This window comes from Cololabis saira, chromosome 24, assembly GCF_033807715.1.
Source record: "Cololabis saira isolate AMF1-May2022 chromosome 24, fColSai1.1, whole genome shotgun sequence".
Taxonomy (NCBI): domain Eukaryota; kingdom Metazoa; phylum Chordata; class Actinopteri; order Beloniformes; family Belonidae; genus Cololabis; species Cololabis saira.
This window is the reverse complement of record NC_084610.1, coordinates 24,595,222-24,612,657: the sequence shown is the minus strand read 5'-3', so window position 1 is coordinate 24,612,657 and position 17,436 is coordinate 24,595,222. Positions and strand designations below refer to the sequence as shown.

At 42.9% G+C, this 17,436-nt stretch overlaps 1 protein-coding gene across 1 annotated transcript in view; it reads right to left on the bottom strand.

The window, feature by feature from the left end:
* Positions 1–17,436, bottom strand: part of abi3bpb (ABI family, member 3 (NESH) binding protein b) — a 74,014-nt gene that overhangs the window by 46,390 nt on the left and 10,188 nt on the right. Inside the window, exons 3-4 of the mRNA XM_061715805.1 lie at positions 5,286–5,354; positions 2,339–2,471 (exon numbers count right to left, since the gene is read on the bottom strand). Of these exons, the coding sequence (XP_061571789.1) occupies positions 2,339–2,471; positions 5,286–5,354 (202 nt within the window). The remainder of the gene's footprint in view (positions 1–2,338; positions 2,472–5,285; positions 5,355–17,436) is intronic.

Below are 17,436 nucleotides of genomic sequence, written 5' to 3'. Positions count from 1 at the left end.
CCAAGTGATCGCCGTCTGGCGCTCGAAACCCGGAGACTGTTGGGGCTGATAAGAGGGAGGAGCTGAGGAAGGCGTTGAATTGAGGGAATTGTGTGTGTTTATCAGTAAGTGTCTGTCTGTGAAGCGATGAGTCCGTGAACCTTCTTCCAGATCTGCTCCTCAGCCAATGTCCTTGATGTTATCAGACGGCTCGGTCAGTTCTGAAACAGGTCCACAGATGTTCCTGAGAGGGGAGGGTTAGTGGGGGCAGAGTCCCCTGTTTACATTCCACCAGGGAGATTGTGACCAGAGAGATCGGCCAAAACCGCCCTGTCAAGGCCAGATTATAGAATCAACAATTATATTAAAAACAGACAGACTCAGTAATTTTCCATCTGCCTTTAGTCTCTAGTTCATCAATGGCGACTCCAATCAGACGAATTTGTGATCAATTCCCGCCAAGCCGAGCTTCCAACTTCTCCAAGGTCTTCTCCATCTTGCCAATGAGCTCAAAGACGCCGCCAGCCTGAGATTCTGTTCAAGAATCACATCCAGCTTACGGCTTTGCTCCCCCAGCGTTAAAGTCTGAGTGTTGATCACCTTGCTTGATCCTTCAGCCACGTCCGGCAGCTCTGAAAGAGCCAAAACAGCTGTCAACGACTTACGCGTTTGTCGGTACACCAGGAATCCCCCTCCTCCGATCAAGAGAAATCCTGCTATCATAAATCCAATTATGAAGCATCTTCAACGTCCTCGACAGACAGAATCACCAAACACAACGGTTTCCAATGTTTCCAGGAATCCATTGTGTATCCAGAAAAAAACATCCCATCGGGGCAGGAGGGCTCCCTTACCCCCTGACTTCTGGTTGTGCTGAGAGACCAGTTAATCAATTCCATGATTGTAGAGTTTGGGAGGAGTGAAAAGAAGAGACTCTGAAGACGAGACAGGACAAAGCAGTAGCAGATAGATAAGGGAGAGGAGCAGAAAAAGCGTCCGCCTTCGTCGAGAGCCGGAAGAAGAAAAACGTCCTCGGAACGACTGATTTCCTGGTTTGGTCTTTAAGGAAGAGAAATCCAAGACATCAGCACGAGAAACAGACGAGTTTTCAGAAGATAAAGGTTAAAACCTGGTTAAAAACTGTCTCAGTTCCAGTTCCAGGATGTCCAGGTGTCATTTTAAGAGAAACAAGACTAATTAAACAGGAAAAACATGTTAATCAATCAATAAAGTTTTTAAAAATGAGGTCAAACCACAACACAACGTTGAACTTAGCATCTACCCCAACATCTGTCCCGGTAAAGTACCGTCCTCCAGTCACTCCTAACAGGAAGTGAGGTCACGTACCCGTCCTCCAGACACTCCTAACAGGAAGTGAGGTCACGTACCCGTCCTCCAGACACTCCTAACAGGAAGTGAGGTCACGTACCCGTCCTCCAGACACTCCTAACAGGAAGTGAGGTAACTGAACAGGAAGTGAGGTAACTGAACAGGAAGTGAGGTAACTGAACAGGAAGTGAGGTAACTGAACAGGAAGTGAGGTAACGTACCCGTCCTCCAGACACTCCTAACAGGAAGTGAGGTAACTGAACAGGAAGTGAGGTAACTGAACAGGAAGTGAGGTAACGTACCCGTCCTCCAGACACTCCTAACAGGAAGTGAGGTAACTGAACAGGAAGTGAGGTAACGTACCCGTCCTCCAGACTCTCCTAACAGGAAGTGAGGTAACATACCCGTCCTTCAGACTCTCCTAACAGGAAGTGAGGTAACTGAACAGGAAGTGAGGTCACGTACCCGTCAAAAACCCGAAAATAAACCCCAAAAAACCCGACAATAAACCCGAAAAAACCCGAAAATAAACCCAAAAAACCCCGAAAATAAACCCGAAACAAACCCGAAAATAAACCCGAAACACACCCGAAAATAAACCAGAAAAAACCCGAAAAAAACCCGAAACACACCCGAAAAAACCCGACAATAAACCCCAAAAAACCTGAAACACACCCGAAAATAAACCCGAAAAAACCCGACAATAAACCCGAAAAAACCCGAAACACACCCGAAAATAAACCTGAAAAAACCCGACAATAAACCCGAAAAAACCCGAAACACACCCGAAAATAAACCTGAAAAAACCCGACAATAAACCCCAAAAAACCCGAAAAAACCCGACAATAAACCCCAAAAAACCCGAAAATAACAGGTGAGGTAAAGTACCCGTCCTCCAGACTCTCCTAACAGGAAGTGAGGTAACTGAACAGGAAGTGAGGTAACTGAACAGGAAGTGAGGTAACTGAACAGGAAGTGAGGTAACGTACCCGTCCTCCAGACTCTCCTAACAGGAAGTGAGGTCACGTACCCGTCCTCCAGACACTCGTTCATCACGTTTCCCTCGTACGGCGTCTTCAGGCTGTTTCCCCAGGACAGCAGAACGGCCGACGGCCCGACGGAACCGATCACCAGGTGGAGCGGCTTCTCCAGGTTCACCTTCCCTGGGGGGGAAGTGGAGACACCACAGAGAATCACACTTCCTGTTTTACTTCCTGTTCTAACCTGGGGGGAAGTGGAGACACCAGAGAGAATCAGACTTCCTGTTGGTGGGGGGTAACTTCCTGTTTTCACCTGGGGGGGGACCATAGACACTGAGGCCCCGTTTCCACGTATCAAAAACGCTGGTGTTTTCCTGCGTTTTGTTCGTTCGTTTACACGAAAACGAAGCTCAAAGTCTCCAAAAACCATCATTTCTGAAAACTCCGGCCAAAGTGTAGATTTTTAAAACATCCGTCTTCACGTTTGCTTGTAAACGGAGAGAAACGGACATTTATTCTTCAGAACGTCACATTATGAGACAGAAACGTCACCAGCGTCATGAGTGACACCTGTGGTTACAATTAGTTTGTAACCGTCAATATTTTCTTGTATTTTACCTGTTTTTCCCCAAATTCCGTTTTATTTTTCCACAAATTCCGTTTTATTTTTCCACAAATTCCGTTTTATTTTTCCACAAATTCCGTTTTATTTTTCGACAAATTCCATTTTATTTTTCTACAAATTCTGTTTTATTTTTCCACAAATTCCATTTTATTTTTCGACAAATTCTGTTTTATTTTTCCACAAATTCCATTTTATTTTTCGACAAATTCTGTTTCATTTTTCCACAAATTCCGTTTTATTTTTCCACAAATTTCACGTTATTTTTCCACATATTCCGTTTTATTTTTCCACAAATTCCATTTTATTTTTCGACAAATTCTGTTTCATTTTTCCACAAATTCCGTTTTATTTTTCCACAAATTTCACGTTATTTTTCCACAAATTCCGTTTTATTTTTCCACAAATTCCGTTTTATTTTTCCACAAATTCCGTTTTATTTTTCCACATATTCCGTTTTATTTTTCGACAAATTCCATTTTATTTTTCAACAAATTCTGTTTTATTTTTCCACAAATTCCGTTTTATTTTTCTACAAATTCTGTTTTATTTTTCCACAAATTCCATTTTATTTTTCGACAAATTCTGTTTTATTTTTCCACAAATTCCATTTTATTTTTCGACAAATTCTGTTTCATTTTTCCACAAATTCCGTTTTATTTTTCCACAAATTTCACGTTATTTTTCCACAAATTCCGTTTTATTTTTCCACAAATTCCGTTTTATTTTTCCACATATTCCGTTTTATTTTTCGACAAATTCCATTTTATTTTTCAACAAATTCTGTTTTATTTTTCCACAAATTCCGTTTTATTTTTCTACAAATTCCGTTTTATTTTTCCACAAATTCCATTTTATTTTTCGACAAATTCTGTTTTATTTTTCCACAAATTCCATTTTATTTTTCGACAAATTCTGTTTCATTTTTCCACAAATTCCGTTTTATTTTTCCACAAATTTCACGTTATTTTTCCACAAATTCCGTTTTATTTTTCCACAAATTCCGTTTTATTTTTCCACAAATTCCGTTTTATTTTTCCACATATTCCGTTTTATTTTTCGACAAATTCCATTTTATTTTTCAACAAATTCTGTTTTATTTTTCCACAAATTCCGTTTTATTTTTCTACAAATTCTGTTTTATTTTTCCACAAATTCCATTTTATTTTTCGACAAATTCTGTTTCATTTTTCCACAAATTCCGTTTTATTTTTCCACAAATTTCACGTTATTTTTCCACAAATTCCGTTTTATTTTTCCACAAATTCCGTTTTATTTTTCCACAAATTCCGTTTTATTTTTCCACATATTCCGTTTTATTTTTCGACAAATTCCATTTTATTTTTCAACAAATTCTGTTTTATTTTTCCACAAATTCCGTTTTATTTTTCTACAAATTCTGTTTTATTTTTCCACAAATTCCATTTTATTTTTCGACAAATTCTGTTTTATTTTTCCACAAATTCCATTTTATTTTTCGACAAATTCTGTTTCATTTTTCCACAAATTCCGTTTTATTTTTCCACATATTCCGTTTTATTTTTCGACAAATTCCATTTTATTTTTCAACAAATTCTGTTTTATTTTTCCACAAATTCCGTTTTATTTTTCTACAAATTCCGTTTTATTTTTCCACAAATTCCATTTTATTTTTCGACAAATTCTGTTTTATTTTTCCACAAATTCCGTTTTATTTTTCTACAAATTCTGTTTTATTTTTCCACAAATTCCATTTTATTTTTCGACAAATTCTGTTTTATTTTTCCACAAATTCCATTTTATTTTTCGACAAATTCTGTTTCATTTTTCCACAAATTCCGTTTTATTTTTCCACAAATTTCACGTTATTTTTCCACAAATTCCACGTTATTTTTCCACAAATTCCACGTTATTTTTCCACAAATTCCACGTTATTTTTCCACAAATTCCATTTGAATTTTTTCACAAATTCCATATTTTCTAACGTCACACTTAAAAGTAACTCCACTTCTCTGTCACTCCAAACCAAAGACTCTGGTTCATCTTGGAAGTAACTGGAAGTTACTCGTATCATTTGTTGATGTTTTTTTCCAGGATTCTGATTGGCTAGCATGACTTTATCTTCTCGTTACACTGCCCCCTGTAGGTTTGGCTGCTCATAGCACCTTAACAGATATTTATGCAGGTTCCTGGAAATGATGGGGTTTTTATAAACGTAGAGGGGGAGATATCTGTTTTTGGAAATACCGGGATACGTGGAAACGTGGCCTCAGACTTCCTGAGTGGAAGGGGGGGTAACTTCCTGTTGGGGGGTAACTTCCTGTTCTAACCTGGGGGGAACCAGAGACACTGAGACTTCCTGTGGGGGTAAAGATCGGCGGACGATGCTAACGTACCTGTGCAGTGCTTCTTGACGTCGTTGACCGGGATGGGCTGAACCGCCACCAGGTACTTTGGTTCTGCGTCTGGAAAGAGATACGGGCCGAGGTCAACGTTTGTTCTGGTTCAGGTTTGTTCTGGTTCAGGTTGGACTTCAAGGAGCAGGAAGGAGGAACTGGTTCCTGAGGAACCGGTTTCTGAGGTTCCTGGTCTCAGTCAGTAGCAAGGGAATGTGAACAGATCTGGAAACCCATCCTGAAACATCTCAGCACCTGCTGGACCAGGACTGCTGGTCCTGCTGGAGACAAGAGCTTAACTTTCATTCAGAGATCTTTTCCCATCTGGATCTGTTCTTTAATGACTTGATCTGTGATCAGAATATTGATTTATTCTGTCTCTTGTACCTGGACCAGGTCCAGTCTCAGGTCCAGGTCTTACTGTTTGAACCAGGGCGTATCTGAGGACCGTCTGGTGGATCTGAGTCCTCACAGGGGGGTTGGGGTTAAGGTTGAGTTATGGTTCTGCGTTAAAACTACACCGTAGGTCCCGCTAGGCTAGGCTCTCCGTAGCTATGCCGTAGCCTGCTAGCACCTCCCAAAAAATGTAACTACGACCCAACACAGACGAGAGGGCTGTGATTGGTTCGCTTGGTAGCAACGCACTTCCGGTTCGGGTTGTTGAAGCAGTCGTGAACTTTCAGCCTCTTTTCTTCGTGTGTGTGGGATTTTTTGTTTTTGGGTTGTTTTGTTTTTTTGCACAATAGTTGTCCTTATCTCTTCGATTCACTGTGACCGGAAAACCGGAAGCTAAACAAAGTATCAACTAGCACTCTGGGGGGTTTTGCAGCGCGGAGAAATGGAGAGATGGAGAAGTTAGAAGGTTCACTACGGCATCACGGCAACAGCGTCGCGGCAACAGGGTCGCGGCAACGGCATCGCGGCAACGGCATCGCGGCAACGGCGTTGGTTTAATGCAGAACCTTAAATCAGGCTTTAGTCACTTCAGGTATTATCCACTCAGAGTGAAGGAGATACAGTTTTATTCATAGATGCTCCGTATCCCAGATTGTGATGCTGAACCATCACGAACCAGGACTGTAGAAGGTTCGGTTGGGTGTTGGTTCTTCAGCCCAGTTGGTCGAGGTTCTGATGGGCTGTAACTTGCTATGCTAAACTCTTGGTCTGTAAGTCTGCAAGCTGGTGGACGTCGGGTTAATCCAGCTGTATTTCAGCAGAACAAGAAATTGTCTGAGCAACATGAGGCTGAAACACGTGAGGAATCTGGACCTTGTTATGGAAACACGGGGGTTTTGTCATGGCCCCCCCAACCGGCCCCCAGAACCCCCAGAACCCCCCACAGCCCAGCCCGGCTCAGAACCTCCAAACCCCCCCCCCAGAACCCCCCGGACACTAACCAGACCCACACATGTTAGCTGTTAGCGCTGAGCAGTTTCTGCTGAAACTCCAGGACTTTCCACATGAAAACATTTCCATCCAAACTGCTCCTCTAGTCTCTCTTCTCTTCTCTTCTCTGATTCCACGACTTTCTGGCTCTGACTTCACATTTAATCCCTTTAACGAAGAACAGAATCCCTCAGGAAATAACAGATTAAAGAGGAATTAAGAAGACGCCTCTGAAAACACTCGGATGATCAGAGAGAATGAGATAAACACGGCTGTAAATCAGACGTTACCCCACACAGAGGCTAAAAACACCGTAAATCAGACGTTAACCCACACGGAGGCTAAAAACGCAGTAAATCCAACTGAAACTTCTGCATGAGTTACTGCTGATACCAGCCAGCGCTAGCAGTTAGCCCACAGATGCCGTAAATCCAACAACAACAAGCTAAACCTGCTGCATGAGTTACTCAGCTCAGCGCGAGCATCAGTTACCCCACAGACTGCAGAATAAAAACGCTGTAAACTACAACATCAAGCTAAACCTGCTGCATGAGTTAAGTACGTCCTTTTCGAGCCTTGAGGTCTGTAGAGCCGGTGTTTATCTCCGGTTTCTGTAGCGCAAACGAACAGGTGGTAACCATGGTAACAGGTGGTAACCATGGTAACCACCGAGAGTAAAAGCATCTTTCCCAAGGATGCAAAAAGTGCCGCCAGTGCCAGGGTTCAAACACTAGACCACTCCGCTCAACGACTTACTAGCTTAGCTTAACTCCTGATACCAGCTAGGGCTAGCTTGTTTCGTTCTGACTGGAATTTGCAGTTGATTTTTTTAACTAAGTATCCTTGTTAAATGTATATTAAATCTTGAATGTGCAGTGTCTACAGTGTTATTAAAACCATGGGGCGGGGAGTGCCGGCCACGCAGGACAATGCCCCCCCACGACCCGGACCCCCCGCCCCTTCTCCTATGTGCGTATGAATCGTGTAGGGGGGGAAGGAGGGGGAGCGGAGGCCGAAGCCAGGAAGCAGGACCAGCAGAGCCGGCCCTGGAAAGACGCCCACGCTCCCCCACCGGCCATCCAGTTGACGGGGGCCGGCCAGTACCACCGTACCTCCACGGGTGCTAGCTAGCTCGATGTAATCATCCCACTGCCCCACAGTTTTCAGGGCAGGGCTGGCAGCGCCTACATGCTGCTCCTGACTTGTCCATCCCCGAGCCAGAAACTCCCTGGTGGGGTTAGGGTTACACCCAGCCGTCAGCACCAGACCCGCAAGCCAGTGTTTCTGCCTGAAACCAACGGCCATTGGATAAGCAAGCCATGAATTGCTGATCTTGTTGTCTTGAAACTGCTCGGCACCGACACCCTGGACGGGCAGGGCCGACCAGGCCAGATTTTCCACATGCCACCAGTCCTGGGTAGACTGGCTGGCTTCTTACACCGTCCAGAGATCCGTTTCCCTCGCTTCCTCTTTTCACCTAGTGGTAGTGGCTTAAACGAGGGCTAGGGGGCATCAATCTAGCCCTTCACAGCGAGGGATTTCAGATGCTGACTAGTTGATCTAGGGCCAGAAAAATTTCGCAGAATGCTTGCGGACTGAATAAAAAAAAAAATACATGGCGGACATTTCTTATTTTTTAGTGAATAAAATCAATATTTTGAGTTAGTTTCTGCATAAAAATGCGTTTTGATTACATTTCTAGCGAGAAATATATATTTTACTTTCATAATATTCACTCAGTGAATGTACATAATCACTCGTTTGCCCGTTGTTGGGAAGTCTTTTCAAACCTCGCCAGAATAAAGGCTGATTTATGGTTCCGCGTAACACCAACGCAGAGCCTACGACGTAGGTTACATAACCTACGCCGTACCCTACGCGGAACGCGTACCCTAACGCGGAACCGTAAATCAGATCCCGAGCCGGCAGGCCATTCTCATCTCGAAACTTTTGGATCAAATTTCTTAACAGGCGTTATTTGGATAAACTGAGCCCAGGTTGGGGATCTTAACGGTTACTTTTAGGCCTGAAAAAATATTAAAACTTAATAAAGTTACTTTTAGGCCTGAAAAAATATTAAAACTTAATAAAGTGCCATATTAACAGCGCTACAGCTGAAATTAAAACAGCTTTTGGCTCTCAGCTTCCTGATATGGGTAGGGATGAAAACGAGTGGTAGTGAGAGTATTGGGACAGGGCCCTGGGAAAAGATTACAAGGGCCCTAAAAATGTGTGGCTTGATTTTTAGGGCTAGCGGTAGAAAGTAGGGGGTGTATTGGGATTGGCCCTAAGAGTTTGTGTCCAATAATCCGTAGATTTGGACATCCGGTGTGTTCTAGGCAACTGTACTGATGGTACTAGTCTTTCCAATCCCCCATCACCACATCTGAAATAAAGTAGCCCATTGCACGTGGACAATGCTAAATGCAACCACTTCTTCACCGCCTTCCAAACCGGTCCATCTATCCGAGCTAACCTGGTTACTGGTACCCCCCCCCCCCCCTCCCTAGATCCAGTCAGGAAGAACGTACGGTAAGGCTAGTTAGCATCGTAGGCCATCATGACGATGCTAAAAAGACCAGTTTGTGTCAACACCGATGAGGCGGATTCCACCATTCGTCCGGGTATCAAGCAGCAGCAGCAGCTGGGGTTTGGCGGCAGCTTCGTCGGCGTATTTCTGATTCCAGGTGAGCTCAGAAACCCTGTGATGACAGCAGGATTATGTGGAACATCTCTGCTCCATAAAAGCTTCTCGGCGGGTTATTAGCCGTCTCTCCGGGTTTATTCCCCGTCTCCGGAGGGTTATTTAAGTGAAGAACGGCCGTGAAGCAGCAGCTGCAGCTCGTCTGCTGCTCGGAGCTGGAGCCGCTCCACCGCTAGCTGTTTTATTTACGATCCAGCGCTAGCTGTTTTATTTACGATCGCATGGAAACGGCTTCAAACCTGCACCTGCGTTTCCAGTCCGTGACCCATAAACGTGCAGTGATTATCTCAGGGATGAAGTCCTCAACATCTGGCAGAGCTCGTAGGAACATTTATCACAAACCAGGACGGGCTGTTAGTTTTTAGAGCCAGAAAAAAGTCCTTGAGCTGTTTTCACTAAAACAAACACGGCAGGTTTTGTTGCTCTTGGATTAGCGGCGTCCATCACACCGACACCGTCGCTCTGCAACAGTTTTAGAAAACTCTGCAGGTTTTAAAGGTTTTCCAAAGTCAAATAGAGCAACAGCTTTTCCTCTGCGGAAAACAGAGAAGCCTCTTCCAATAAGTCCTGAAGCCACAAGTCTGTCTCATGTGGCTGAAAAGAACCAAAACCACCAAACCACCAAAACACCAAACCACCAAACCAGGAAACGACCAAACCACCAAACCACCAAACCAGGAAACCACCGGATAAAAGTGATAGAAATGAAGACGGAGATGAACTCTAGCGTCTACAGACGGACACAAAGCTATAAGTACTTGGGCTTTCTTAGGCTTCTTGTTTGGAAACAAAGCTGCTTCTCCCTCAGCGCTAGGAAGTATCAGCTAACATCAACATTCCTGCTAGGAAGTTTCTGGTAACACCAACATTCCTGCTAGGAAGTTTCTGGTAACATCAACATTCCTGCTAGGAAGTTTCTGGTAACACCAACATTCCTGCTAGGAAGTTTCTGGTAACACCAACATTCCTGCTAGGAAGTTTCTGGTAACATCAACATTCCTGCTAGGAAGTTTCTGGTAACATCAACATTCCTGCTAGGAAGTTTCTGGTAACATCAACATTCCTGCTAGGAAGTTTCTGGTAACACCAACATTCCTGCTAGGAAGTTTCTGGTAACATCAACATTCCTGCTAGGAAGTTTCTGGTAACGTCAACATTCCTGCTAGGAAGTTTCTGGTAACGTCAACATTCCTGCTAGGAAGTATCTGGTAACGTCAACATTCCTGCTAGGAAGTTTCTGGTAACGTCAACATTCCTGCTAGGAAGTTTCTGGTAACGTCAACATTCCTGCTAGGAAGTTTCTGGTAACTTCAACATTCCTGCTAGGCAGTTTCTGGAAACATCAACATTCCTGCTAGGAAGTTTCTGGTAACTCAACATTCCTGCTAGGAAGTTTCTGGTAACATCAACATTCCTGCTAGGAAGTATCTGCTAACAACATTCCTGCTAGGAAGTTTCTGGTAACGTCAACATTCCTGCTAGGAAGTTTCTGGAAACATCAACATTCCTGCTAGGAAGTTTCTGGTAACGTCAACATTCCTGCTAGGAAGTTTCTGGTAACTCAACATTCCTGCTAGGAAGTTTCTGGTAACGTCAACATTCCTGCTAGGAAGTTTCTGGTAACATCAACATTCCTGCTAGGAAGTTTCTGGTAACATCAACATTCCTGCTAGGAAGTTTCTGGAAACATCAACATTCCTGCTAGGAAGTTTCTGCACCATCAACATTCCTGCTAGGAAGTTTCTGGTAACTTCAACATTCCTGCTAGGAAGTTTCTGGTAACATCAACATTCCTGCTAGGAAGTATCTGGTAACATCAACATTCCTGCTAGGAAGTTTCTGGTAACTTCAACATTCCTGCTAGGAAGTTTCTGGTAACATCATTCCTGCTAGGAAGTTTCTGGAAACATCAGCATTCCTGCTAGGAAGTTTCTGGTAACGTCAACATTCCTGCTAGGAAGTATCTGGTAACGTCAACATTCCTGCTAGGAAGTTTCTGGTAACATCAACATTCCTGCTAGGAAGTTTCTGGTAACATCAACATTCCTGCTAGGAAGTTTCTGGTAACATCAACATTCCTGCTAGGAAGTTTCTGGTAACGTAAACATTCCTGCTAGGAAGTTTCTGGTAACATCCACATTCCTGCTAGGAAGTTTCTGGTAACAATATTCCTGCTAGGAAGTTTCTGGTAACTTCAACATTCCTGCTAGGAAGTATCTGGTAACTTCAACATTCCTGCTAGGAAGTTTCTGGTAACTTCAACATTCCTGCTAGGAAGTTTCTGGTAACTTCAACATTCCTGCTAGGAAGTTTCTGGTAACACCAACATTCCTGCTAGGAAGTTTCTGGTAACAACAACATTCCTGCTAGGAAGTTTCTGGTAACATAAACATTCCTGCTAGGAAGTTTCTGGTAACATCAACATTCCTGCTAGGAAGTATCTGGTAACATCAACATTCCTGCTAGGAAGTTTCTGGTAACTCAACATTCCTGCTAGGAAGTTTCTGGTAACTCAACATTCCTGCTAGGAAGTTTCTGGTAACACCAACATTCCTGCTAGGAAGTTTCTGGTAACATCAACATTCCTGCTAGGAAGTTTCTGGTAACATCAACATTCCTGCTAGGAAGTTTCTGGAAACATCAACATTCCTGCTAGGAAGTTTCTGGTAACATCAACATTCCTGCTAGGAAGTTTCTGGTAACATCAACATTCCTGCTAGGAAGTTTCTGGTAACATCAACATTCATGCTAGGAAGTTTCTGGTAACATCAACATTCCTGCTAGGAAGTTTCTGGAAACATCAACATTCCTGCTAGGAAGTTTCTGGTAACATCAACATTCCTGCTAGGAAGTTTCTGGTAACATCAACATTCCTGCTAGGAAGTATCTGGTAACATCAACATTCCTGCTAGGAAGTTTCTGGTAACATCAACATTCCTGCTAGGAAGTATCTGGTAACATCAACATTCCTGCTAGGAAGTATCTGGTAACAACATTCCTGCTAGGAAGTATCTGGTAACTTTAACATTCCTGCTAGGAAGTTTCTGGTAACATCAACATTCCTGCTAGGAAGTATCTGGTAACATCAACATTCCTGCTAGGAAGTATCTGGTAACAACATTCCTGCTAGGAAGTATCTGGTAACTTTAACATTCCTGCTAGGAAGTTTCTGGTAACATCAACATTCCTGCTAGGAAGTATCTGGTAACATCAACATTCCTGCTAGGAAGTATCTGGTAACAACATTCCTGCTAGGAAGTATCTGGTAACTTTAACATTCCTGCTAGGAAGTTTCTGGTAACATCAACATTCCTGCTAGGAAGTATCTGGTAACATCAACATTCCTGCTAGGAAGTTTCTGGTAACATCAACATTCCTGCTAGGAAGTTTCTGGTAACATCAACATTCCTGCTAGGAAGTTTCTGGTAACATCAACATTCATGCTAGGAAGTTTCTGGTAACATCAACATTCCTGCTAGGAAGTTTCTGGAAACATCAACATTCCTGCTAGGAAGTTTCTGGTAACATCAACATTCCTGCTAGGAAGTTTCTGGTAACATCAACATTCCTGCTAGGAAGTATCTGGTAACATCAACATTCCTGCTAGGAAGTTTCTGGTAACATCAACATTCCTGCTAGGAAGTATCTGGTAACATCAACATTCCTGCTAGGAAGTATCTGGTAACAACATTCCTGCTAGGAAGTATCTGGTAACTTTAACATTCCTGCTAGGAAGTTTCTGGTAACATCAACATTCCTGCTAGGAAGTATCTGGTAACATCAACATTCCTGCTAGGAAGTATCTGGTAACAACATTCCTGCTAGGAAGTATCTGGTAACTTTAACATTCCTGCTAGGAAGTTTCTGGTAACATCAACATTCCTGCTAGGAAGTATCTGGTAACATCAACATTCCTGCTAGGAAGTATCTGGTAACAACATTCCTGCTAGGAAGTATCTGGTAACTTTAACATTCCTGCTAGGAAGTTTCTGGTAACATCAACATTCCTGCTAGGAAGTATCTGGTAACATCAACATTCCTGCTAGGAAGTTTCTGGTAACATCAACATTCCTGCTAGGAAGTTTCTGGTAACATCAACATTCCTGCTAGGAAGTTTCTGGAAAGAACATTCCTGCTAGGAAGGTTCTGGTAACATCAACATTCCTACTAGGAAGTTTCTGGTAACATCAACATTCCTGCTAGGAAGTTTCTGGTAACATCAACATTCCTGCTAGGAAGTTTCTGGTAACATCAACATTCCTGCTAGGAAGTATCTGGTAACTTCAACATTCCTGCTAGGAAGTTTCTATTAACATTAACATTCCTGCTAGGAAGTTTCTGGTAACATCAACATTCCTGCTAGGAAGTTTCTAGAAACATCAACATTCATGCTAGGAAGTTTCTGGTAACATCAACATTCCTGCTAGGAAGTTTCTGGTAACACCAACATTCCTGCTAGGAAGTTTCTGGTAACATCAACATTCCTGCTAGGAAGTTTCTAGAAACATCAACATTCCTGCTAGGAATTTTCTGGTAACACCAACATTCCTGCTAGGAAGTATCTGGTAACACCAACATTCCTGCTAGGAAGTTTCTGGTAACATCAACATTCCTGCTAGGAAGTTTCTAGAAACATCAACATTCCTGCTAGGAATTTTCTGGTAACACCAACATTCCTGCTAGGAAGTATCTGGTAACATCAACATTCCTGCTAGGAAGTTTCTGGTAACATCAACATTCCTGCTAGGAAGTTTCTGGTAACATCAACATTCCTGCTAGGAAGTTTCTGGTAACATCAACATTCCTGCTAGGAAGTTTCTGGAAACATCAACATTCCTGCTAGGAAGTTTCTGGTAACATCAACATTCCTGCTAGGAAGTTTCTGGTAACACCAACATTCCTGCTAGGAAGTTTCTGGTAACACCAACATTCCTGCTAGGAAGTTTCTGGTAACACCAACATTCCTGCTAGGAAGTTTCTGGTAACATCAACATTCCTGCTAGGAAGTTTCTGGTAACACCAACATTCCTGCTAGGAAGTTTATGGAAACATCAACATTCCTGCTAGGAAGTTTCTGGAAACAACATTCCTGCTAGGAAGTATCTGGTAACAACATTCCTGCTAGGAAGTATCTGGTAACAACATTCCTGCTAGGAAGTTTCTGGTAACACCAACATTCCTGCTAGGAAGTTTCTGGTAACACCAACATTCCTGCTAGGAAGTTTCTGGTAACATCAACATTCCTGCTAGGAAGTTTCTGGAAACATCAACATTCCTGCTAGGAAGTTTCTGGTAACTTCAACATTCCTGCTAGGAAGTTTCTGGAAACAACATTCCTGCTAGGAAGTTTCTGGTAACAACATTCCTGCTAGGAAGTTTCTGGTAACATCAACATTCCTGCTAGGAAGTTTCTGGTAACATCAACATTCCTGCTAGGAAGTATCTGGTAACATCAACATTCCTGCTAGGAAGTTTCTGGTAACATCAACATTCCTGCTAGGAAGTATCTGGTAACATCAACATTCCTGCTAGGAAGTATCTGGTAACATCAACATTCCTGCCTCTGCTGGATTATGGTGATGTGTTGTACATGAAGCATCAGTGTCTGCGGTTGTTTCACACTCTTTGTGCCTACAGATTTGTTTCTGGCTGTAAAACATCTCACCCACCACTGTAGCTTGTATCCGCTTGGCCCAGGGATCAGCTACCCAAAATGTTTTAGATCCATATTGGACCAAAAACACAAAAAACTAATATGTCTGGAGCCTAAAGGTTAAACAAAGGTTAAATAAAATAAAAAAGGACTTAGAGGACATTAGAGGAACTGCAGGTCCAGATCTGGACTCTAGTCGTTGACTCCATAGATTGTGACGATGTAAAAACGACCACTGAGATAAAACCTCAGTGAAGAACAAAAACAACTGTACAGTCTCATGTTTGGTGCTTCACCGTGAGGATCAGGTTCTAGTGATGAGGAGTTGCTGAGTCGTTAAATGACCCATGCTGAGTCAGCATCTCATCAGCCAATTCCTGCTTAATTCTCCTAACAGACACTGATTTTATTACAAAAACACCCAACCAAGCATCCAATAATTTCTGGGATCCAGTAAATGAGTAATAGTTCCACGTCCTCTTTATGGTGAAAACAAATGCTGTAAATTTACCGGCAGCAAGTTTGAAAGATTAGCGGCATCACGCCAAAGAGTTGACCGATTTTTTCATCGAGTATAATTCTGTTTTTTTTTTTATCACTTCATCACAGGAAGGTCAAAGAAGTAACTGGTCCTGACGTTAAACTATACTTTACTTTACACTTTACTTATTTCTCAGGACAATGCACATTGATGAACATATATACATATGTAAATGTGCCAGATTGTAGCACAAGGCTAGTTTCCATCTGTAGTCAAATATCGGCAGGTAAGGTGTTAAAAACAGAAAAGGTAAAAATGCAATAAGAAAAAGAAAAACAGAAACAAAGACAAGTACAAATAGTAAAATGAGAATGATAAAAAAAAAACTCTAGGAACTACGAGTAAACCTGCACTCTGAGAGCGGAGAGCTCTGCCAGGAACATAAGGCTCTATCAGGTCTTGTAAATACTTTTATACGATGGACATTCCTCCAGCACAAAGACTCAACAGGAAGCACTAGCTACAAACATTGACCTCTACTCAAGTTTGATTGGCAGTTTTCTCCCAAAAAGGGACATAACGCAGAATGTGAAGTTCTGATTGGCTAATGCAGGAATGCAGGACTTGGAAAGTTCACCTCACCTTTCCTCCTCAAAAACCTCTAAAAACTCCCTGTTCCCGTACAGGAACCTGAACCTGAGATGTTCTGGAATGATGGAGGATTCGGTCCCGTCGTCTCAGGTGTCATCGGTCCGTCTGACGACGGGATGAAAGTTGGTCCGGGTTCAGAGACGGATCAGAATCAACTGCTGCTCAAAGCTTCTCAAGTTCTGCTTTTCCCACCAGGATTTCTGCAGAAACGTTTCCCACACGGAGGGAAATTTACGCCTGCACGAGTCAAACTGCTCTGAACGTTTACTGCTCAGGAGGAGGAGTCAGAATCGTCCTGAGAGAACTAGTTAACTCTCCTTTGAGAGTTCCAAGTGACTCTCAATGTCAGAGTTGTAGGAATCAATGGAAACCGATCTCTCCTTACCCAGCTCAGTCTGGTAGGAAGTAACTGACGTTATCTCTCCTTACCCAGCTCAGTCTGGTAGGAAGTTAGGAAGGAACTGACGTTATCTCTCCTTACCCAGCTCAGTCTGGTAGGAAGTAACTGACGTTATGTCTCCTTACCCAGCTCAGTCTGGTAGGAAGTAACTGACGTTATCTCTCCTTACCCAGCTCAGTCTGGTAGGAAGTTAGGAAGGAACTGACGTTATCTCTCCTTACCCAGCTCAGTCTGGTAGGAAGTAACTGACGTTATGTCTCCTTACCCAGCTCAGTCTGGTAGGAAGTAACTGACGTTATCTCTCCTTACCCAGCTCAGTCTGGTAGGAAGTTACTGACGTTATCTCTCCTTACCCAGCTCAGTCTGGTAGGAAGTAACTGACGTTATCTCTCCTTACCCAGCTCAGTCTGGTAGGAAGTAACTGACGTTATCTCTCCTTACCCAGCTCAGTCTGGTAGGAAGTAACTGGCGTTATCTCTCCTTACCCAGCTCAGTCTGGTAGGAAGTAACTGACGTTATCTCTCCTTACCCAGCTCAGTCTGTTAGGAAGTAACTGACGTTATCTCTCCTTACCCAGCTCAGTCTGGTAGGAAGTAACTGACGTTATCTCTCCTTACCCAGCTCAGTCTGGTAGGAAGTAACTGACGTTATCTCTCCTTACCCAGCTCAGTCTGGAAGGAAGTAACTGACCTTATCTCTCCTTACCCAGCTCAGTCTGGTAGGAAGTAACTGACGTTATCTCTCCTTACCCAGCTCAGTCTGGTAGGAAGTAACTGACGTTATCTCTCCTTACCCAGCTCAGTCTGGTAGGAAGTAACTGACGTTATGTCTCCTTACCCAGCTCAGTCTGGTAGGAAGTAACTGACGTTATCTCTC